General features: G+C 47.1%; 1 protein-coding gene across 6 annotated transcripts in view; it reads right to left on the bottom strand.

Moving 5' to 3' along the window:
- ITPR2 (inositol 1,4,5-trisphosphate receptor type 2) overlaps positions 1-23,490 on the bottom strand; it is a 317,011-nt gene extending 293,521 nt beyond the window's left edge. For 3 of the 6 annotated variants that reach the window (XM_075602844.1, XM_075602845.1, XM_075602846.1), the window contains exons 1-2: positions 23,337-23,489; positions 22,962-23,077 (exon numbers count right to left, since the gene is read on the bottom strand). In XM_075602844.1, the coding sequence (XP_075458959.1) occupies positions 22,962-23,077; positions 23,337-23,431 (211 nt within the window). In that variant the 5' untranslated portion in view covers positions 23,432-23,489. Of the gene's footprint in view, positions 1-22,961; positions 23,078-23,336 lie in introns of all 6 variants that reach the window. The other 3 variants (XM_075602847.1, XM_075602848.1, XM_075602849.1) reach the window with 2 other exon arrangements.
- Between the last annotated feature and the right edge of the window lie 361 nt (positions 23,491-23,851).

Here is a 23,851-nt window from a genome sequence, read left to right as displayed (position 1 = left end):
GAGAGGTATTGGCCGCTGCGGTGGCCAGTCCATTTTTCCCAGAATTGCTGGCCCTGGTGTTGGCGCAGGAAGAGATGTCCCAAGCAGAGCGGCTCGAGCAGCTGAAGCTGGCGATGATCCGACTCGCTTATCCCCTCCCAGAGCCCGGCGCTCCAGCAACTCCGCTCTGGACTCCATTGCCCCTTGCTGGGGTTAGTCCACCGGCGGCGGAGAAGCTCTGGAATGAGCCCGGCGCTCAGGCAACTCCACTCTGGACTCCGTTGCCCCTTGCTGGGGTTAGTCCACCGGTGGCGGAGAAGCACCGGCAGTTGCTGCGGCACTGCCAACCAATGGGCCACAATAATGCCCAGTGCCCTGACCGTGCGCGGTCAGGCGAAGAAGCCCCTCAGGGCCAACGCTCACGAGCTGCGGAAAAGATGACCCAGTTAGCGGCATCCTCTGATGGCTCCCGCCCAGCCGGGGCGACAACCCTCCTCGGGACGTCTCCTGGAGAACCTGGACGGGCTGCATCAGCAACAGTGGCGGAGAGCAGCGGCCATCCACCTGATCCCGGCAGAGAACCAGCGGCGGCGGCAGAGAAGACGCCGCCACTCCGGCATCCTGCCGGCGGCAGTTTTATTCGGGGGGAGGGACAGGGGTTGCGGGAGGGGGTTATTTTACCAAGTTTGCATGGAGCTGTGTTCCTCCACAAAGACCTGGGACCCTTGTCCTGCACCGTTTTACCTGTACCCAACCCGGGCGCTGTTGCGGCAGTGGCCCGGTGCTGCCCAGCCCAGATGGGGCCGGCGGCGGCCGCTCCAGTCCCCCTGCAATTGGGACCAACGAAGGCGGCGGTCTCTGCGGGGACCAGCAAGGTAAGCCAGACCAAGTCGCAGACTGACTCTGACTTATGTTTCCCTATGACTGTACCCTGTTGTTTCACTCTAGGGGTGACTGGGGGGTGGCAGGAGATAGGGGCACCAGGGGAGGGGAAGGAAGGGCAGCTGGTAGGGCAGTCAGGATTCCCCATTACCCTGGCGGGGCAGCAAGGGGACTCTCAGTTAAGAGCCCCACTGTTGCAGCCTTGCTCTGGGCTGGAGGTATCAGGGGTTGTGGCAAAGTTAGACCACCCCCAGATTACCTGCCAGCCAAGAGCTAAGGTGGGTGCATCTGCACCAGCAACCCTGAGCTCATCCCCGGTAATGGGGAGACAGTGTCAGGGAGATGGCCTCACTCAGGTGTCCCTAGGATCCAGGTTAGGATTAGCTAGGGAGAAGCGGAGTGAGGGGAGGCTGCAGGTAGGTAGCCAGCAGCAGATCTCAGTGAGAGAAGGAGGGCTAGTGGTAGCCAGGGAGGGAAAGCATCAGGTAGTGACGCTAGAGTTTCCCGTTACCCTGGCAGAGCCCCAGGGGGTTTCTCAGATCAGCAACCCCCTGTTGCAGCCTAGCTATGGGCTGGGGGTATCCGGGGCAGTGGCAGGCTTGTGCCACCCCAGGGATACCTGCCAGCCAAGCGCTAAGGCGGTTGCATCTGGAGAGGTGCCCCTGAGCTCATCCCTGGTAAGGGGGAGACAAGTTCAGGGAGGTAGGTGCACTCAGGTAGTTCCAGGGTCTAGGGTAGGATTGCCCAGGGAGGAGAGGAGTGCAGGTGGGCTGCAGGGAGGTAAGCAGCAGGCTGAGGTGCTGGGCCTAGGGGAGGCTAGGCAGGGAGGCACCGTGGAGCAGGGGGAGATAGGAGGTCAGTGGGGTGTCAGGCAGCTGGCAGAAGCTAGGGATGGGCTAGGTAGGCAGAAAGTCCCTTGCTATGACGGGCCAGGAGTGACCCCCCTGACAGATTCCCCCGGGTCCCCAAAGGAAGGGCTGTGGGTAGATAGGCAGCCAGGGAGGAGAGTCAGGAGTATGGCGGAGCAGCTACAGGGTGGCACACAGCCAGGGCAGGTAGGGTCCCTACAGAATAGTGACATAGCCCTTTCCCAGACTTGGTTGACAGGAAAGCGACGGTCTGTGCTATATAGCTGGTCTCCTGTTGGTGCAGAGATATGCCAGTTTCTGGGCAATGTGCACCGGAGCCCCTTTCACCCTGGACTTGGTTCCCAAGGCACTGGGTGGGGGGCAGAGGGAGGCAAAGGAGAATGCCCGGCTTTGCAGGAACTGGACTTTACCATCCACGGTGTACTGGTCAATGCCGGAGGACAATTTTGCCAGGCCAATCCCTCAGGACGTATTGAGGGCGTCAAGGGCGCCAGTGGTACCCCAGTGCCTGGGGGAGGCGACTGGGGCACCAGGGCCCCATTGAGCCGGGGAGGTGTGACGATAGTGAGGGTTTGGCCCGGGATTAACGGGGTTACTCCCCAAGGGCCCCCCTCTAACCTCGCCAGGGAGACAAGGGGTTAACTGGGCTGAGGCCCAGAACTGTGACTTAACCCTTGTTAAATAACATGAAAATGCTTATTCCCCTGTGTAAATGATGTTGTTGCTGGATCAGGGTCTGCATAACCCACCCACTGGGACTTAAGGGGTTAATCTTATATGCAGTGCTGAATAAACAGTTACCTGAAAACTGGTAATTTGGTAACTGAGTAAGCCAGGACCCTGAGCCTTGGGGTACAGCCTCCGGGTCACCCCTGAGTACACACATATTAAAAATATAACGTTGTCATAAGAGAAACATATATTTTTGATAAAGTGACTTTTTGTAGTTTTTGAAATACACAGGCAGAATGCTAATGGTGTGCTAATGTACAGGCAGAATGCCTGTCTTTATAATGCGTAAGGAACCAAATGGTGCCTCATATGAGTATTCACTGGAAGTGTATATCAACAGAGAGGTGTGATACATTGCCCTGATCAATAGGTAACTGACCTAATTGGTTATGCGAAAAGCAAATGCCCACTTCAAAAGGTTTATTGACGTGGCCAGTAGGATGCTAAATAGGATATCCTGCTAGATTTGAGCCTGGCTTCCCAGGGGAATTGTTTATGCGGGAAGCAGGCAAAAGGAAGGGAAGGGTTTGTTATTCACACCTTCCAGCAAAAGGTATTCCCCAACAGGATATCAAAAGTGAGTAACTTTATTAAATATAAGAATACTATGAGATGTCCTTGGCTGAACCGGCTAAGAATTACATAAGTGTATTGGCGAGAGTAAGCCGATCTTGGGAAGTCTAAACATTGAATATGTAACTGCTGCTAAATGCCAGATATTAATATCTCTATTAATGTTCATATTACAATGTAATGATGGGTCTCTCTACGAGCGTCAGGTGTCCCAGAATGCAGTAATATATCTCACCTGACTGTGTGTATTACGGAACGGAAGTTATGCAATGATTTGCAGTAAATATGAACTTTTGGTTAAGTCTAAGGAACCCCTGTGGTGATGAGCAGGAAAGGCTAGAATTTACAAACCTGATCATCAAAGACTATTGGGCTAATTGCTTATGCTTGGCCCAACGGACAAAAGGAATTAACCAGAGGAAGTGGAACTCTTCACACTGTCCACCCTGCTTCAAAGGGTTTGTTGATGGGGGGGGGCTACCCCAAGCTGGAAGTCCCAAAATGAGCTTCAAAAGCTTCCAAGGGACATTTGGTAGCCGTCTCGGCACCTAAGGTTACAGATAGAGGGACAAACGGTTTATAAACTGCTGTCCACCCATATATCCTTTGTCTTCGTTTGCTGAATGATTTCCTGATTGCTGGATGAAACTGCCAGTTCAGATGGGACTGTTTTCATTATTTTCATCTTTTACGTAAGTGTCTATATTTTGCCTGTTATTGTATAATCTGTTGTGTTCACCTTTATCAAGGAATAAATCACTTTATTATATCTTAAGTCTCGTCCCAGTTCAAACCCAGGTATATATATATTTATATATAGTTTTTGGTGTACAATTACAGCCTGTCGCAAGCTCTCGTGACAGTAAGGTCATCCAGAAACTGTTGTGGGTTAAAGTTTTTAAATGTTCTAGTGAGGAGAACTTTAGGGCTTGAATGGGGCGGTTTAATTTTCCTTACACAGTACACTATTGCATGGTCACTGAAAATATCAGGAAGGATGCCAGAGAATTGGATTCTGATGGGGTTTGAGGAGAGAATCCAGTCTAGCAAGGAATGGTTATGCGATTTCAGGTTTATCCGTGTGGGTTGGGAAATGAGTTGTGATAGGTTAAGTGACTTGAGTTGTATCTGAATTTTGTGGTTTTTAGGGTCAAGCCAATTGAAGTTGAAATCCCCAAGAACTAGCAGCTCACTCTTCTCATTCAGAGAGGAAATGGAGCCAATAAACTGGGTGATATCAGTCAGGGATTGTAGAGGGGCTTTAGTGGGGCGGTAGATGCCAGCGAGCAAGATGGGCTTAGAAAAGGGGAGGCAGATTTTGCCAACTAGAATTTCAAAAGAGGGTGGGCTTGGTGGGCAATTTAACAATGTAAATTGTAATGTGTCTGCAATATAAAACAACACCCCTCCTCCTCTCTTTGACCTATCTCTCCTAAAAATGGAGTATCCCTGAATGGCGATATTTGCATCAGGGGTTTTAGGGGATAGCCATGTTTCTGTAAGAATGATGGCTTTGGGTTTATGCATAAGGCACCATGCCCTTAGTTCGTCCAGTTTGGGCAGCAGGCTCCGGATGTTTATATGGGCGACAGATAGCCCTTTTTGGAATTTAAAGGTGGAATTCTCAGGGGCATGGGACAGAGCTGAAATGGGAGGACCTGGGTTAGGTTCAATATCACCTGCTAAAGAGAGTAATAGTATGAGTAGAAATTTGGGTATTTGTTTGCAAGTTGTAAATTTGTGGTGTTTGCCATTTGAGTGAGCAGTGGTTGGTGTGCTGGTTTTTAGAGTTCTCCACCAACATTCAGCAGATAGTGCAAGGCTTTTGAGTAGTCCAGGGTGTATGGTGATGTTGGGTGTGGGCCAGGATGGAGGAGTTTGTAGTGGATGGAGGGAGTAACATCTCCATGAGGCCAGGAGAAAGAAAAAAGTTAAAATACATAGCAGGTTCATGATGCCAGAGGTAGGCAGTGCTGCAAGGAGCTGTTGTGAGCAGAGTGAGTGTGTGCAGACTAAACAGCAGGTGTGTGCCTGTTCCTTGTCAAATGTTTAGCTGTATTGCAATGCTAGAGTCAATTCAGGGTTTCAGTGTATTGTGCAGTCCGTTTTGGGAGAGACTGCAGTGAATAAGTTGTAAAGGGGTGGGGGGTTAAAATATGCAGGTTAGCAAGCATGGGATCATAGTGTGATCTGATTAGCTTACCGTTTGTTGTCTTGAGTAAAAGAGTTTGCAGTAGATCCAGTCCCCAGTCACCTCTAGTCAAACTATAGTCTAACTATATTTATCACTTAAAAAGCACACTTTAAATGCCTCACTGTCTAATGTAGTTGCCATGTTTGCTTTTAGAAGGTACCAATCAAATAAACAAAGAGCAGATATGTTTTACCATGCGGTCCTGAACAAAAATGTAACCAAACCTGTCCCAGAGAAACGCTCGCACGGAGACGGCTGCAAACACGGGGTGCTGATGTTTACATGAAGTATTTTACGTTTCCAGGTATTTCTTCCCACTCAGAATATGTTTCTGTTCACTAAAGAACGCTAAAAATGAGACATTACGGGGCCTGCGCATTCAGTTAAAAGAAAGCACATCATCTCCAACAAACTGAGGCCAAGAGAAACATTCTGATCACCTGTTAACACTTTGCTGCCCGTAGGATCTAACCGGCACATCGGGCAATTAAAGTTCGTTTTCTAAGGGTAGATAATACTAATAATAACACCTTGATTTCATATAGTTTTTTCCCTATTGGGACCCAAAGCATTTCACACTTAAAGAATAACGCTCGGCACTCAGGACATAAGATTGTTGCAGACACAGTTCCTGCCCAGATGAGATTACAGTCTATGTTTTTGGTGCCTGAGGCACAGGGAGATAAAGTGACTTGCCCAAGGTCACACGAAGCAGATACCGGGAATTGAACCAGGCCCCCCTGCTCAGCGCCATTGTTCTGAGAGTCTTTGCTCACTGAGCCGCTCCTTCAGATGGAGTAGTAAGCACAATCGTAATACAAATGCTACAGAGCATCACCAGCAGTCCGATATAACTTGGTCGCTGCAGAACTTCCAGCATTGTATATACAGTATTAATGTATTTTGGGTCCAATCCGCCAGCTTTAACACCTGGAGCGTTAGGTAGCAACATGACGGTGGATGGGTGTAGAAGGCGTTAGTGATAGATACATACATACATAGATACATAGATACATACATACATACATAGATACATAATGAAAGGTATCAAATGATGGGCCACATTTATAAAGCAGTGCTAACCCATAAGACAACATATGGCCGGTAAATGTGAAAGGACCGTAAGGCTTAGCACTGCTTAGTAAATCTGGCCCATAGTTTGATACAGATCTTTGTGTCTATCATTCTTACCCAGTATAAAGTTTACTGCAACTTAAGTGGTGTACACATCTGTAACTAATGATCTGTGTTTCATGTAAGACACTTGATTAACCAGTTTCTAAAAGGAAAACATGTATTGGTGTGTGTGTAAACGCACTTTCCAGCAGCAAAACCCCCACTAATCTAACGCTCCGTGCGTCCGTGTGCGCGCGCCTCCGTCTGCTGGGAGACGGGGCTCGGACAGGTCACAGACAGTACGGACAGACAATATGGGAGGTTTTCAACTGCAACAATGTAAATCGAAAGAATTATTGCACTGAAACTCCCGTTGACTACAATACAATTTCTGTGCCCCAATCGGAACTATCACAATTTAATGAATACCCCCCTATGAATGTTATGGGGCCGCTCCCTCTAATTAGGCTATTTTATTTTTAAAGAAACCTGGCTATAAAACAGCACCAACGTTGACTTTTTCTCATCTTTTAAAATACACTATATAGACTTATTCTTAATGCTATAAAATGCTGCTTTAAAAAGAAAGGATTTTAATGGAGAGAATAAACAAAGTGTGTGTGTGTGTGCCGAGCACGCGCATTTTAAGGGAAACTTCTTTGTCTTTTGTCACACAAATTGTATTTGTGATGGTTTTAATTAAAAATCAAAACACAATTTCAGGGACAAAACACAAAGAAGTGGGACTTATAACGCACGTGCTCGGAACGAATATATTTATACCGACAGTGAGTTCCGCGTGTGCGCGACTCTGCGTGTATGTGTGTGTGACACTCTGCATGTATGTGTGTGTGACACTCTGCATGTATGTGTGTGTGACACTGCGTGTATGTGTGTGTGACACTCTGCATGTATGTGTGTGGGACTCTGCGTGTATGTGTGTGTGACACTCTGCATGTATGTGTGTGGGACTCTGCATGTATGTGTGTGTGACACTCTGCATGTATGTGTGTGTGACACTGCGTGTATGTGTGTGTGACACTCTGCATGTATGTGTGTGGGACTCTGCGTGTATGTGTGTGTGACACTCTGCGTGTATGAGTGTGAGGGCTCTCTCACCCGGCGGAGGCACGGGGGTGTTCGTCAGCTGACTGGGGTGGGGTGGGGGGGTTATACTGGCTTTGCAATGCGAACCTGGGATAGGTTTCACTGGGGGAAGAAAAAGTAGCAGATTAATCTTCAAAAGAAAAGAAAATTCTGCTGTGCCATTTTTCGCCACACTTTGTTTGCAGCTGGAAGACTTTAATTACAAACCCCATAAACTAAAACAGGTTCAGTTCTAGACTACTGCTGAGGCATGCTGACTTATAGCATGCAATATGCGTCAAAGCGACCGGACGGGAAGAAAAACTGCCGACTTAAATGCGACGTTTCCCGCGATCGGCCGCTTCAGGGTATATTGAATTGCCCCCACGGCGAGAACATATATGAATATGTTTTGCACGTTGTTTAAGTGACTATATTTCCCAGGATCCCTTGCTCTCCCTCTCTCCCCGCCTGCTCTATACGCCCTATTTCAGTGTCTGGTTGGCAGTCATAGCAAAATCTGAAAGAGCAATCTACCCTAACTAACCTTCAGGATTGGAGCCAGGGGTCCTGCAGAATGGAACGGCACTTTTCTCAGCTCCCGAACCCCCTCCCAGGTTCCAAAGCTACTTACTGGTGAAGTTACTCGTATTACTTCCCGGTTTTAAAAAGGGGATTTAAATGGCCATCCAATAGGAAGCCACAACCAACAAAGCTTCCTATTGGCCTGAGATTTGACAGCCATTTTGTTTCCCCGGAAGGAGATTTAACCCCAGTAACTTCACCGGTAAGTATCTCGAGAACAGGGGGTTCCCCAGAGCTGAAAATAGTGGAGTTTGTCTTCAGGGGTATCACAAACAGCACACCTGTGAGCATGTGACTTGTATATGTGACAAGAGTTAATACATATAGCTACCTAGCTGACCAAGTTTCACCTACGCATGGAACCTTAAATGAGTAATATCTACCCTCATTCTACCACAATATATAGCTTTACTCACTGCCACCACCAAAGAATTATCAAATATTAATTTGCAGAGTCTTTGGTCCCTGTTTAGTAAAGAAAATATGCACTTAACACACAAAAATCTGTTGTAGCAAAATGTGTCCAAAAGTGTAAAATACTCTTTATAAAACATGCAAGTCCAAAGATATACTTATCAAAGTTTAGATTTAATATACAAAAGTAGTAGAGTACTTGGTTACCCAAAAAAGATTATTACAAAATCATACAATGCAATAAAGGCAGACAGTTTAATCAAATGAAAAGATAAACAGACAGAATTCCTAAACGTTACCAAATGTGTATAAAGTTTCTCCTCACAAAGGTCTTGAGTTGAGAATATGAGATTTCACGTGTCTGGTTGGTATAAAACACTCCCTTTGGTTAAAATCTAAATCATAATCCCGGATGCAGGGTTTATATTCTAAAACCTCATTCATTGAAACACACCGAAAACACAATATCGGGGGGTGTCCTTACCCACCCCTTTCAGCACGCTCTCTTGATGACATTTTTACAACTTAAGGGGGAAAAAAGCCGAGTCCATGGTGCAGGCGCGCGTGACGGAGCGCATGGCCGTGCGCGCGCCTGTTGGCCGAGCAATCTGTGTACTACAGATCCTCGTGAGGGGGGACGCGGCCGATGACGTCACAGAGCTGGTTCGCCCTCATTGGGCAAACCACTCACGTGACCCGGCTGTCGTGAGATAAAGACAAAAAAGTTCTCATGAAAAAACAGCCGCGCCGACACTCACGTGCACTGTGGATGTTACCATAGGCAATGCGTTTGATGGCGCCACGCGGTCGCGCTTAGCATGGACACGGCCTTAGAATGACGCCACCTTTGGTGTTGCCTTTGCATAATTAATGTGCATGCGTAGGTACCACTTTTTGCCCAGGCAACTTATAGTTTTACATGAGAAGACAGATATCTGCCCCTTGCAACCTCATACACCTGAAGTGTTTCGCATCATTTCATTCGTACAATCGCAACTGTTAGAAAGATTCATCGGTAATTCTCGTCAGCCCCGTGATATCGTTATATTTGGTATAGACCTCAAACGAAACAGTGACCTGTTCCTCACCTCTCTCTGTTACTCACAGGGGATAGTTCCAGAATGTGAGGTTCCCTCAAGGCTGACAGCCCAAGATGTGGGCACTGTCACCCGACTTCCCGAATGTACATGTCACATTTAGTGGCTATCAGTGATGACCCCCAGGATAAGCTCACTTTCTACATCAACACAGAAACAGGAAGGGTCTTGACTGGTCATAAAAACAAGTCATGTATTTTGAAGGCAACCTACAGCTAAAATGAAATGTGCCAGATTGATTAAAATACGTAATACCTCCAGATATTATCATGACAGGGGGATCCCCCAATTCCCACTCTACCGTTCATTTTTGGAACCCCGAATTTTCTTTACAAAGTCACGTTGTTTTAACGTTAACACCGTGTAATCCCAAAATAGAATTATTTTAGTGAATAAACCATTACCCCCGTGGCAAATAACGTCCGTTCCGGTTTTAGGCAGCGCCGCGCCGCTTGTCATGCTGTCACGCAGTTTAGGGAATCCGGGCCTCGGAAGGGAATACATCGCACAGGCAACATTTTAATCTACGGGGAAGTTAAGTAGCCCGGCTGCCTACACATCAAAACAGTTTATAATTAAGTCATGAAAAGTTTATCTTTCTGCAGCGGCCGCCAGGAACACGCTCCCCCCAGCACGCTGCAGATGCTGACTCCTATTGCTTCCATTTCTCACTCGGCGCAGCGGCGTCTGTTTATGAATTTGCATAATTGCGATTTCAACAGATCTTGAATGAGTAAGATCAGAGATCTAAGTCTCTTCTGTGTGCCGGTCGTTAACTGCTTTGCGGGTTTAATTAGGGAAGCAGAGCAATCTATTCTGCATGTTATCCCAGCGATGCCCAACTCCAGTCCTCAAGACCACCCCAACAGGCCAGGTTTTAAGGATTTCCCAGCTTCAGCACAGGTGGCTCAATCAGTGGCTCAGTTCGACTAAGCCATCTGTGCTAAAGCTGGGATATCTTTAAAACCTGATCTGTTGGGGGGGTCTTGAGGACTGGAGTTGAGAACCCCTGCTGTATACAATTAGCGACAAGCACATAGCCTCCCAGTATAAAACTCCAAATTCCCAGCTCGGCACCCAGCGTCGAGAGGTTTCCGGGGTCATTTTGGTACCTTGGTACGACATTAATTCACTGCTTCCTGTGGTATCTTTCACCCAAGTGCCACCAGTTGGGTCACTTTTTTCTGCTCTTAACCATTTTGCTGCCAGAGGACCTCGCCACACATTTCTGCCCCCCCCTTCCCCCCCGGCAGTGAGAGAGTTAAAAAGCAGATTTATATTGCCGTTTCCATGTATTTATTTATTTGACAAATTCCTTTCCTTTGTAACCTGAACACGGGCCTCATAGTTTCAATTCTCCGGTACGCTTTATATTCTGGAAAAGTATCGACACTACACACTATTTTCTGTAGGCTACTTTACGATCTTGTCTAAAACCAATTTGCAGGCCGAATAATACATACTGTAGAATTTGACGACAGATAAGAGCCCCTGGTCCCAGCGAGTCTGCCCATGTAAAAAAAAGAACAGAATACCTATAATAACATGTCTGCAGCATTCTATGTGCGGCAGAAATCGTTGGCACTGAAAGGGTTAAAATCACGGCTAACCTTTCATCCCGTGGTACTGAGCTTATCTCTTCCTTGGTCCAAGAACAAAGGTCAAGACTTATACCTGCATGTTTTACACAGCAGGCATGAAAGGAATTGGCGTTTATGACAGAAAATACAAACATCACAATTCCACATGAAATGCATATTATGGGCTTTTTTATGCAGTATAGTATAGTGGCAGAATGAAAGCATTGGCTGCATAAAACAAGCCTATATATATATATAGCCTATAGGGAACCATGTTAAAAATGGTTATTGAGGCAAAAAGTGACACTGTGTGCTCATTTGCATGTCATTTCCATGTCATTTCCCAGAATCCCTTGCTGCAGTGGAAGTGCTGTATGCTGGGTGATAATGGGGAAAGGCGGGGTTGCAGACCTGCCTAAGACATGCAGATGAGCATACAGCTATATTTGCATATATATATATATATATATATATATATATATATAGTAGCAATTCTCCAGCAATCAGGTAACAATTCAGATGGTATAGAAGATATTATACATATTATATATATATATATATATATATATATATATATATATATATATATATATATATATATATATATATAATATCTTCTATACCATCTGAATTGTTACCTGATTGCTGGAGAATTGCTACTTGTTACTTCTCATTCCCCACCCCCAAGTAAATGCTACTTCTTGCCTGTTACTGTACTATATTGCTGTGTTCACCTATTTAAGGAATAAATATACTTTATTATATCTAAGCCTCGTTCAGTTCAACCCAGTTATTTGGTGTATTATTATAGCCTGTCACAAAGCTCCTTGTCACAGGCTTATAATAAAATAAAATATATATATGAGACCCATTAAGGTCGAAACAGCTGTCTGTGGGTGGGTTTTCTGGCTATGCATCTTAACCCTGGCTGTGCTCAAAGCTGTGACCATGCAGCAAGCTTAAGCCTATAGGGAACCATGTTAAAAATGGTTTTTGAAGCAAAAAGTGGCACTGTGTGCTCATTTGAATGTCATTTCCCAGAATGCCTTGCTGCAGTGGAAGTGCTGTGTGCCAATGGTGAAAGGCGGGGTTGCAGACCTGCCTAAGACATGCAGATGAGCATACAGTTGTATTTACATTTGTGTATATATATATATATATATATATATATATATATATATATATATATATATATGTCTGCAATCATTATGATGTCACGTGCCATATATATAGCCTGTCAGGCGCAGGAGTGAGTGCAAAGAGAGGGGAGGAGAGATAGCAAGGTGAGGAGGAGGAAACAGAGAGACAGCAAGGAGAGGAGGACACAGATGAGATGAGTAGGGGATTGATATAATAGTCAATTATGAAATTACGTTTCTTATATGTGAACACATCCAATGTGAGAGATAATTCACTACTCCAATATAGGTGGAGTCCCATGATATATAGAATTCAAGCTGCCACTTTTCTGATTATATTCTATTTTATATTCCAATGCAGTTAGGAAACTTGAGCGGGTTTCTTTTGTGCGATCTATATTTATTATATAATAGTTTTTTTAGTTGTATAGAATTTTCGTATAGTAGTTAGGTGTGAATCCCTTAAAAATGTCTGTAGAATGTGATAGTGGTAGACGTGAGGTCATTAGTGCAGCTGGGTTAACGTAACGAGCCAGTTCAGACCCGACGTCTTTCCTACAGCAGGACGCGGTTCTCTGATGACAGGGGAGTTTATTTAGATGCGCGAGGACTATTAAGGGCAACGTAGGAACATAAGAGCTTTTACTCTTTGACAGCGTAATGCAATGCGCGAAACGCGTGGGAGTGTTTTTTCATTTTTTTAAATCCGCCACTGACTACAGGGTTCCAGCGTCACAGTGTAGGGAGAAGGCGCGGCTCAGCGAGTGTGAATTAGGGGGCCCATGTTCATATCCCGGTGTCAGCTCCTTGTGACCGTGGGCACGTCACTATATCTCCCTGTGCCTCGGGCACCAAAAACAAAGATTGTAAGCTCATCTGGGGCTGTGTTTGTAAAAATCCCCATGTGCTGCGTACAGCGCGCTGTGCTGCAACTGTGCTGCAACTGTGCTGCGAATCCCATTGGGAGAACAGCCCTATGTGCAATAAAGTTATTATTATTATTATTATTATTAAACACATGCTTTCGAGTGAAGAAGCCAAGTGGGGCACATATCAGGATCTGAAGCTGTGCAGAGAGAATGCTCCATTTATCCAACCCGACAAAATGATTCACGTGCAACATTCAGGCTTCACCTTTCTTTCAACGCGTCTTTCCACGCGTGTAAGCTGCAACGTGACACATGTCAGCCAGTTTACACAGCCCACAAATGTGTGTTTGTCTTCAGTTCTTTGTATCTTTCGGTTATACAGTCCCCCTTTGACACAATCCACATTCCTCACTGGTGTACTTTCTCCCATACATTGCCTTCCGCGTAAACTGGGACGCGTTTCTTCATTTCTGTCCATTCACCGCTTTAATGCTGGAGTGCTGCGTTGAAACGCTGCCTGCTACTGAAGGGGTTAAGAAATGGTATACAATTACCGCATTCCAGCAGAAGGGAGGTCTTAACGCTGCCGTCAGTGTAACAACAAATATTGGACTACAGTAGGATGAAAGCGCTCAATATACAGTATTCTCTAAACCAGGGCAACTCCAGCCCTCAAGGGCCACCAACAGATCAGGTTTATAGGATATCCCTGCTTCAGCACAGGTCAGGTTTTTAGGCTATCCCTGCTTCAGCACAGGTGGCTCACAGGTCAGGTTTTTAGGATATCCCTGCTTCAGCACAGGTGGCTCACAGGTCAGGTTTTTAGGATATCCCTGCTTCAGCACAGGTGGCTCACAGGTCAGGTTTTTAGGATATCCCTGCTTCAGCACAGGTGGCTCAATCTGTGGCTCAGTCAAAGACTGAGCCACCTGTGCAGAAGCAGGGATATCCTGAAAACCTCACCTGTTGGTGGCCTTTGAGGACTGGAGTTGGCCGCCCGTGTGCTCTAAGCCTCTAAGGCATTTGTGCACTGTGCAAATGGTTAAAGAAAAAAAATGATTTAAAAATATTTTAACGTGTCCATTTTTTTTTTTTTTTAAACATGTTAGTCAGTTACATGTATTATTAACCTTTTCAGTGCCACCGAGCACCAGATTTTGCTATCACGAGATTCCTCCATCAGCCATCACACAACTGCCACTGCCGACAGAAACAGAAGCGGAGCCTGGTACCCTGACCATCCCCCAGAACACCAGCATTTTCGCCATGTCCTCCCTGGTCTGCCAGGAACGTCACAAGGACACTCTGAAGGTTAAACATGCCAATGTCCTTCATTCACTTTGGTTCCACGAGAGACGGTCCCTTTAAACCTGCAGACCAAGCAATAACCTACATGTAGTTTTTTATTAAAATAAATCAGTTCTGTACTATGGGAAAATAGTTGTAGCATTTTTTTTAAAACAACTCTGAATGAAAATTTTAATGTATTATAATGTAACGAGCCTTTTTTGTTTCTATAGCAACCATTTACAAAGTCACATCCCCTTCCTCTTCTGAAACAGGCTCTGGCACACCCCTTTTTGAGCCCTGTCTCCTCTCTAGCAGCGCACCAATTGTATCTAGTGACTGCCTGGTCACATGATCTTCCCCACACAGAACTTTGCATCTCTGCTTCTCTGCTGCTGCACCGACAGCCATTTAGTGAACCCCCGAGCCAAATCTTCGCCGATAGATCACAGGAGAACGGATTGATTGGCAACTTAGCTAATTACTTATCATTGTGTGGATTGTATTGATGCGCATATTAAAGGGGGGGAGGGGGGGAATCCGGCAGCTTGGACTGCGGCTTTAAAGAATACAGCTAACAAGGGGAAGAGATATTTTAGTCAAAAGGGCGGTGTATTCGAACTATGCGGAAACCGAAAGTTCCTGTTAAATGAAGTGGAGCGTTTCCTATGCACAGCGCGGGCCTCTGCTAGCTCAGCGAAAACACTGAGCAGAAAAACACGCCAAAACTGAGCCACTTCCTCCCTGACCGGCCCAGCAGGTGTCTCCTGCAATCCCACGCAGCTTGCAAGTTACACTGACATGTGTGTTAAAAATACGGTACGGGTTGTGTTTATCTAAGAAGCGCCCCCTCACTGCTTATTAAAGCAATGGTTGCCTCTGACAGCTCCCATGTAATACTGTAGCTCCTTACTAAGCACAGACTTGTCAGGGTAAGAAAACCAGGGCCCATCAGCGCCAGTGTGAGAGGGTGAGCCTACACCCACATCCACAAGTGTACGTATTCAAGGCCAACACCCTCCTGACTACGCCATACCACCAAAAGCCATGCAAACCCGCCATGCCCCTAATGTACATCTTACTGAGAAGGCACAATATAATCACATAACCACAGTATAATACATCCTAAACCCCCCGTTACCCAGATACTCATTGGTGAAGTTACCGGTACTTCTCCTCTCTCCAGGGTAAACAATATGGCCATCAAATCTCAAACCAATGGGAAGCTGCAACGTTATAATTTGCAGGCTTCCTACTGGACAACTATTTAAATGCCCAGCAGCAACACCAGTAACTTTACCGGGGGAGTATTTGGGTAACCGGGGAGTCCTTGGAGCTAAAAATAGAGCAGTTCAGCTTGGGGGGGTTGGGGGTGCGCCCCGGGGGGGGTGCACCCCCCAATTCAAATCATGTAAACAAAAAATATATTGGTAAAACAAAACGTGACGGGTGCTGTACGTTTAGAGTACGGCTGGCATTGTGCCACTGGCTTGTGCATTAAAAAATAGCCATTTACCCATTATGTCAAAACTTCACCTAATAATATGACAACAAATGGTGTGTGTTGGGCCTAATACTCCATGTGATAGTAGTGTAGATCAAGGGTGCTCAACGCCAGTGCTCAAGGATATCCCTGATTCAGCACAGGTGGCTCAATCTTCGACTGAGCCACTTGTGCTGAAGCGGGGATATCATGAAAACCTGACCTGTTGGTGGCCCTTGAGGACTGGAGTTGACCGCCCCTGTATTAAATGCATCTTGGATTCTAAAATGTTAACCCCTTTGCTCTGACACACGCCAGCTAAGCATTGCTTTGCAGGGAGAAGCTGGGCCCCATGTCAGAACAGGGTTAAGCGAGCAGGTGATTCGCAGGTGAACAATGTGACATGTCTGCGACTCTAATCTAACATATGATGCATGGGAGGAGTGACCTATGGGTAGAGATTAGGACTGGGTTATTCTGCCTCAAATTCTATAGCGCGCTCCTTGTGACCTTGGACTTTATCCCAGTGTGCGCTGGGCACGAGTAACGGCACAAACTATTCAGAGAGCTGCTCACCTACAACATAAGACGTGTTATAGGGCTCCCCAATAACCCCAGGGTAAGAACCCTGCAGGTGAGTCTCAGTCACACACCCACTGTCTGCTTCTCGTGACCGTGGCAAATCACCTTATCTGCTTTTCCCACAGACTGGAAAAGGGCTTTCCGGTGCCTGAAGATACAGTAAACGTATAATGCTGCATATTGTCAGTATGTATATAAAACAATATATACAATTATTTGATGGAATATCCACGTGGCCCATTTCCTCAGGCGACTGAAGCCCCTTGTATCCCATCTGCTCTGTGGCCTTGTGTCAGTGTATCCACCACCCGAGGTTTGGTTCATTGGCTTTCTCTGCCCGAGTAACTTGTGCGGACTGGAGGAGTTTCACAGCCATGAAGAAATCATCGATTGTTCGAGCTGGGTGGTCACAGGTAACGTATAGCAGGAGGAGAACTGGGAGAAGGACGGGGAACACTGGCAATAGGGATACTGTACATGCTGCCCACCTTCACGTTATGTGCACGCATCACCAACATGTTATTGTATTTCAATGATCACTGAGTTGAGGTCACTGAAGCCCCTTCACGTGTGTGAGAAACTGTGGCAGTTACCTTCTATACCCCTCAGGCCACGTCCACAGTCCGCGCGACGCAAACAAAAGGTGGTACCTCAATGAGGACGGACATATTCGCGCACAATGGAGCGGCCGATTTTTCGCGACTAACATTTTTTTTTATTTTGTCGCGTGACGGCGAGGTCACGTGCGCGGTTCAGCCAGTGAGGGTGAACCAACTCATGTGACGTCACGGGCACGCCTCCGACACGCCTCCCTGTCGCATCTCCTCCTCCAAATCCCACAGATCGCCCTTGCAGCAGGCGCGCACGACGCCATGCGCTCCGTCGCATGGGTACTATGTCCGGGGCCGTAGAAGTATAACGATAGCACAATGTTCTTAGAAGTGAATATGTATGTATATCAGGGGTAGCCAACTCCAGGCCTCAAGGGCCACCAACAGGTCAGGTTTTCAGAATATCCCTGCTTCAGCACAGTTGGTGCAGTCTTCAACTGGGCCACTAATTGAGCCACCTGTGCTAAAGAAGGGATATCCTGAAAACCTGACCTGTTGGTGGCCCTTGAGGACTAGCGTTGACAACCCCTGGCTTCGGACAAATACCAAAAGCCGCCCTTACACGTCACACATTCCAATGATTCTACGGACATTCCAGTTCTCTGTAGGAACCTGCCGCCCGCCAGCAGAATCTCACAGCCCTTCTACTTACGCAGACACGGAGCACGACTTTTCGGGGAGAACCCTTCGTCGGGTGTAAAAAGCATACAAGTGACCAACTTAGTGTACAGGTGACGGCTATAAACAGTGAGTGTGCCACCGGCTGCATAAATTAAATGGGACATACTTTGAATGCTTCCGGTTCCTACAGAGTATTGAAACCGACAAGGCGTTTACGGTGTTCCTGCCGGAGCACCGACTGCATCTAGATTGTAAGCTCTTCGGGGCAGGGACTCTTTTCCTAATGTGACTTTTATGTGTGAAGCACTTAATCCCATTCTGTGTTATTTGTATTATTGTTATTTATATGACTGTCCCGTGTATTTCTGCTGTGAAGCGCTGTGTACATTAATGGCGCTATATAAATAAAGACGTACATACACTTGCCATTACTTTAGTCCGATGTACACACATTACACTCCCAGCAGTCCATGTTACACACAGGAAACCTCTAAGCCCGCGTCCAAAGTATGAGCGACGGAGCGAGCGCCGAAAACAAAAGGCCGTAAGGCAATGCGCACAGCCATAGAGTGCGCGCGTGCTCGAGAGCGCCGGGGCGGCCGATACTTCGCGACACAACTGTTTTTGATTTTGCCGCGAGATGGCCGGGCCACGGGCGCGGTTCAGCCAATGAGGGCGAACCCGCTCGTGACATCAGGGGCACGCCCTCACCACGTCCCCGGTCACGCAATCCTACAGACCACGGATCGCTTCTAGTACAGGCGCGCGGGACGTCATGCGCTCCGTCTCACGCGCGCCTGTACTATATCAGGGGCCTAAGTTGATGTGGTGAGCAGACAGCCACAAAGAATGCTCTGTGACCCTGTTTGTACTCAAGTGCTGTATAGCAGCAAAATATTACTGTGCCGTCACCCGTCCCATCGTCACTGAAGAGGACTTGAAAAGTTGCATTAAAAAGGATTAATAGATACAGAATAAAATGATTAATAGATAAGGAATAAAACAAACGATCGCACAACGTTCGGAGCTGGTTTTGTGTTTTATTGGCAATAATATTTATTGTGCAATCTCATGCAAAGTGATAACAACATTCTTAAAAAAACCAGGATACCGTGGACATGGGACAGACCACGCACAGTAACGGCTTATTCTGTTATGTGTATACATTACTAACAAAACATTAGCAGTCCTACCCACCACACCGATGCCACGTGGAATTAGCAGTCCTACCCACCACACCGGTACCACGTGGAATTAGCAGTCCTACCCACCACACCGGTGCCACGAGGAATTAGCAGTCCTACCCACCACACCGGTGCCACGATGAATTAGCAGTTCTACCCACCACACCGGTGCCACGAGGAATTAGCAGTCCTACCCACCACACCGGTGCCACGTGGAATTAGCAGTCCTACCCACCACACCGGTGCCACGAGGAATTAGCAGTCCTACCCACCACACCGATGCCACGAGGAATTAGCAGTCCTACCCACCACACCGGTACCATGAGGAATTAGCAGGCCTACCCACCACACCGGTGCCACGAGGAATTAGCAGTCCTACCCACCACACCGGTACCACGTGGAATTAGCAGTCCTACCCACCACACCGGTGCCACGATGAATTAGCAGTCCTACCCACCACACCGGTACCACGAGGAAGTGCAACGTATCCATCGCACAACAAAAAGCACGATAACACTCTATATACAGTAAGAGGCCAACTGTCCTGACACAGGCTCTTCCACTGAGCCACTGATTGAGCCACCTGTGCTGATGCAGGGATATCCTGAAAACCTGACCTGTTGGTGGCCCTTGAGGACTGGAGTTGGCCGCTCATGCTCTATATTAGGACAGTGCAGCACAGTATACAGGTTATGAGACAGGCACGAGAAGCGAGCGTTTTCCTGTCTCAGTGGGATTATTCGCCCTTTGTTAATTGTGACGATAGAAAGTACAGGTGGGGAACCTGCGTCGCGTTTCATCTTCCCCAATAATCTCAGCCTTCCCCAGAGAGAAACACGATCACCACGAGGTCACACCACGGGATGTGAGAAGTGGCACATGTGTACATTACTTGTGCTGCCGGATCCAACATGCCTGTGGATGCAGTGGTGTGTGCGAGAGCAACACCCGTCTCCTTCACTTCTTCATCCCCTATGGAAAAGTTGCTCAACGCCAGCCGTCAAGCCCCCCCCCCCCCCCAACAGGCCAGGTTTTCAGAATATCCCAGTTTCAGCACAGGTGGCTCAATCAGAGGCTCAGTCACAGACTGAGCCTCTGATTGGGCCACCTGTGCTGAAGCAGGGATATCCTAAAAACCTGACCTGTTGGGGGGGCTTGAGGACTGAAGTTGAGCCCCCCTGACCTATGTGTCCGTGGCATAATGGGGGTTATGTTCTAACGTACGTTAGTGCGGACCTGGTATTAAATCACGGACCCTCCCATTTAGTTTAATGGTAGTTTCTGTGCGTTCGTCCCGGATCAGCACTTAGGATATAACCCCCCTCAAAGAGTTATTTTCCAGTTTGGTTCCATTGGCACATTTGGGATGAGATAACCATCGAAAGGACGGTCACATGGCTTTTTGTCTTGAGATTGGTTGTGCATAGCCACAAGGCTGCTTCACTCATGTTACTCACGGGGTTCACCATATAAAGTATATATATATGTCACTTATGTGCATCAAATGTTTATAAGGGATTAGACAATACTTCATTGCATCAGAACAGTGAAATATGTTTTAGAAGCAAATGTAGCACTTAGGGCTATTCCAAAAAACACATTTTGGCGCAGGAAGACATTGTAGGGCCCGTTCAACTAAAAGGGCTGCAAGGGTTTCTTTCAGAATAGCACCGCTTAGTAAATATGGGCTTTATCTTTTATTGTCCTTGTTTACAAAGAAGTTGAATTGTTGATGGTCAGCCCATAGGTATGAATGAACTCACACTGCGCCTAGCACAGCTTCATGTCTGGAGCCCCCGAGGGTACCGTGAGGCAAGCCTAGTGTCAGAACCGCTTCACGGCAGCCAAAATGTTACTGCCAACAAGATGTGCAGCTTTTAAAAAGGATACGCCATGTGCAAGGATTACAGGTGTCAAGTCGTGCATTTGCCAAATAAAGCGGACTTTCAAAACACCACAAAATGTTCTGCAAAAAATACGAATTTCCACCAAGAGAAACTGTCTAGTGTGGATATCCCATTCTGTGATTAAGATTGGCCCAAAAGCCTAGGATACTGGCATTCAAAATTCACTTTACTTTTGAGAGACAATGACAACCTAAGAGGCATTGAAGTTACTCCAAAATGCAATGACGCTACCCTCTTGTGATGCACTTACTCACCCTCTTAGCCAAACTCTATGAACCAATGCACTTTCATGTACTCCTACTGTCGCCGTAAAACTCCAAACACATCCCTTTGATTGTAAGCTCTTTGGGGAAGAGACTTTCTTCTGCCAATGTTTACTTTTATATTTGAAGCATGTATTCTAGTTTTGTAATATACTCCTGTTTTATGTCTCATGTATTGTTTATGTCAAGTGCCGAGTACACTGTTGGCACTACAAAGATACCCATACATACAAGTGACTGCATCGTCCCTTTTATATTGTCAAACTCTGCAGGGTGTCCCTTTTATATTGTCAAACTCTGCAGGGTTCAGGGTACTTTTGCAAAACCGTGTGCAATTTCTTGGAGCCTTCTAAGAATTCTGTTTTACTCAGTGATCAGCTTGATGTTCACTTTCATACATTTTTAAATCAAGTATTAAACTCCGACCATATTATTGTGTGCTAATTATCTTGAGAAAAGCTGCATATTTTTGCAGAATTTCCAAAAAAGCCCCACGCTTTCACAAAATGAATAACTTTGACATTTCTACCCAAGCTACACCAATTCTTCATGCGTATGAGTTCAAAAATGTGTGAGGTCCCTGCTCAGGGATGACCTTGGATTGTAGGCATGTTAAAAAACACAGGGCCAGATATAATGATCCAGCAACACAGCAGAAATCCTGCTTTAAAAAACCAACATACAACACCTGGTTTTGTTAAAAAGCATACAGTATATGCACCCAATGTGGCTACATTTTGGAGGGGGGTGGGAGGGGGGTGGGGAGGATCACCCCAGCAGAGAATAGGAATAATAAAACCATTGGCTGCCCAAGGGGCTTTAAAACCACATATAATATTTGAATAATAATGCTGTATAACACCAGAATTAAATATATTATAATTATTGCAGGACAATTGGTGTGCACGGAAAGACTGATATTGTATATAGAGGCAGCAATGTACACAGAAGATGCAATAAAACAAATTGATATACAGGAAACAATGTACAGTAAGCGTAGAGGGGAACCTAACTTGAAGGGTTTACAATTTAAGGATCCAATGATCATTCAATGTTAACCACTTTGCTGCCAGAGGGACCTGCAACATTTTGGAAAGCCCTATCTGGCACTAAGGGGGTTAATCTTTGTAGTATTATAGGGAAATATATGTATGCAGTTCCCATCCCCTAAATTCTTGCCTATTATTGCACATGATTTCAGTAATCCCTAAATATTACAAATACACTGATCCTTGTAATGCTGAGTAACATAGTAATAGCGGATTGCTTTCCTACAGTCCTGGCCAGATGGGGGAGATTGGGGGGGTTCGTTTCTGGAACCCTTTATTATTTGGGGATGGTAGAGAAGGGTCAAGCCCATGCTCAGTGCAGCTGTATGCTACAGCATCTCAACTTGAACATAAAATGCTGTCTTCATGCCAGCTCCTGTATGTAGGAGCATCTCTGCGGGGTTAAGGAATAGGTCATTGGGGTCTGTGCAAAAGTGGCGCAAATCTGGGGCATAAAATCCGCACCATATGTATCAGAAAAAAAATCCTATCACTTAAAAAAAAAATAATATGTCCCTTAATATATATATACAGTGCAGTTATTTAGGCGCAGAATTGCTCCACGTTTGCCTTGCTACATAACCCCTCACTGCTGTGGGCCCTTCCGAGAAGTTTCTGAGCACTTCCTACTTATCAGACTGCACGAAGTGCTGCAGTTTGTGCAGCTCTGTGCTGCTCAGTGTGATAATAACCTGCTTCCTGTGCAAAGTGTGCGCCCACCACCCTGCGTGTCACCCACACTGCCCACTGCCACGGGGGCGTGGGGGGCGTGGGGGGGGGGGCGTGGGGGGCGTGGGGGGGGGGGCGTGGGGGGGGGGGAGGGGGGGGGAGCGGGGGGCACATAGATAACATTCCTTACCCCAGGGTGCTGATAAATCCGTTGACTGTCCCCTCCGCGTATAGGGAGACGATGTCCCCGATGTACAGAAAGCTGGACATTTTATCAGGCATGGCAGCTCATCCTCTGCAGCTGGTCTGTCAGTGATAAAGGTCCCAGGAAGATGAGGGGTTGGGGGGCTGCAGGGGGGAAGGGCTGGGGGGCTGCAGGGGGGAAGGGGTGGGGGGCTGCCGGGGGGAAGGGGTGGGGGGCTGCAGGGGGGAAGGGGTGGGGGGCTGCAGGGGGGAAGGGGTGGGGGATTGCAGGGGAGAGGGGGGGCTGCAGGGGGGAAGGGGTGGGGGATTGCAGGGGAGCGGGGGGCTGCAGGGGGAGGGTGTCCACGTCCTCTGTACTAACCCTAAGCACAGCAATCCCCCTGTAGCAGGAGCACAGCCCGCATGTCCCTCTCTCCTTCCCTTTAAATCCCTCTCCCTGCTGCCCCTCTCTTGCATGCGCTCCGCAACCAATAGCAGAAGTCTCTCTCTCTCTCTTCTCTCTCTCTCCCCCCTCTCTCCTCTCTCCCCCCTCTCTCCTCTCTCCCCCTGTCTCTCCCCCCCTCTCTCTCCTCTCCCCCCCTCTCTCTCCTCTCCCCCCCTCTCTCTCCTCTCCCCCTCTCTCTACTCTCCCCCTCTCTCTCCCCTCTTCTCCTCTCTCCCCTCTTCTTCTCTCTCCCCCCTGTCTCTCTCCTCTCCCCCTCTCTTGCTTGGGCTGAAGTTTGCAGAAGCGGCTCTCGCTTGGAACAATAGGGCAGGACTCCAGCAGGCCGCCGGCCAATAGGAGGAGCGGCTGGAGGGGATAGGGGCGGGGCTAAAGTGGAATGAATCAAGGTGTGATACAGTACTGCCACATGAAGGCAGAGGATCCATTCATAC

The sequence above is a fragment of the Ascaphus truei genome, chromosome 5 (assembly GCF_040206685.1).
Source record: "Ascaphus truei isolate aAscTru1 chromosome 5, aAscTru1.hap1, whole genome shotgun sequence".
Lineage (NCBI taxonomy): Eukaryota > Metazoa > Chordata > Amphibia > Anura > Ascaphidae > Ascaphus > Ascaphus truei.
Note: the sequence above shows the minus strand (reverse complement) of the source record. Positions and strands in the feature narration are given on the sequence as shown.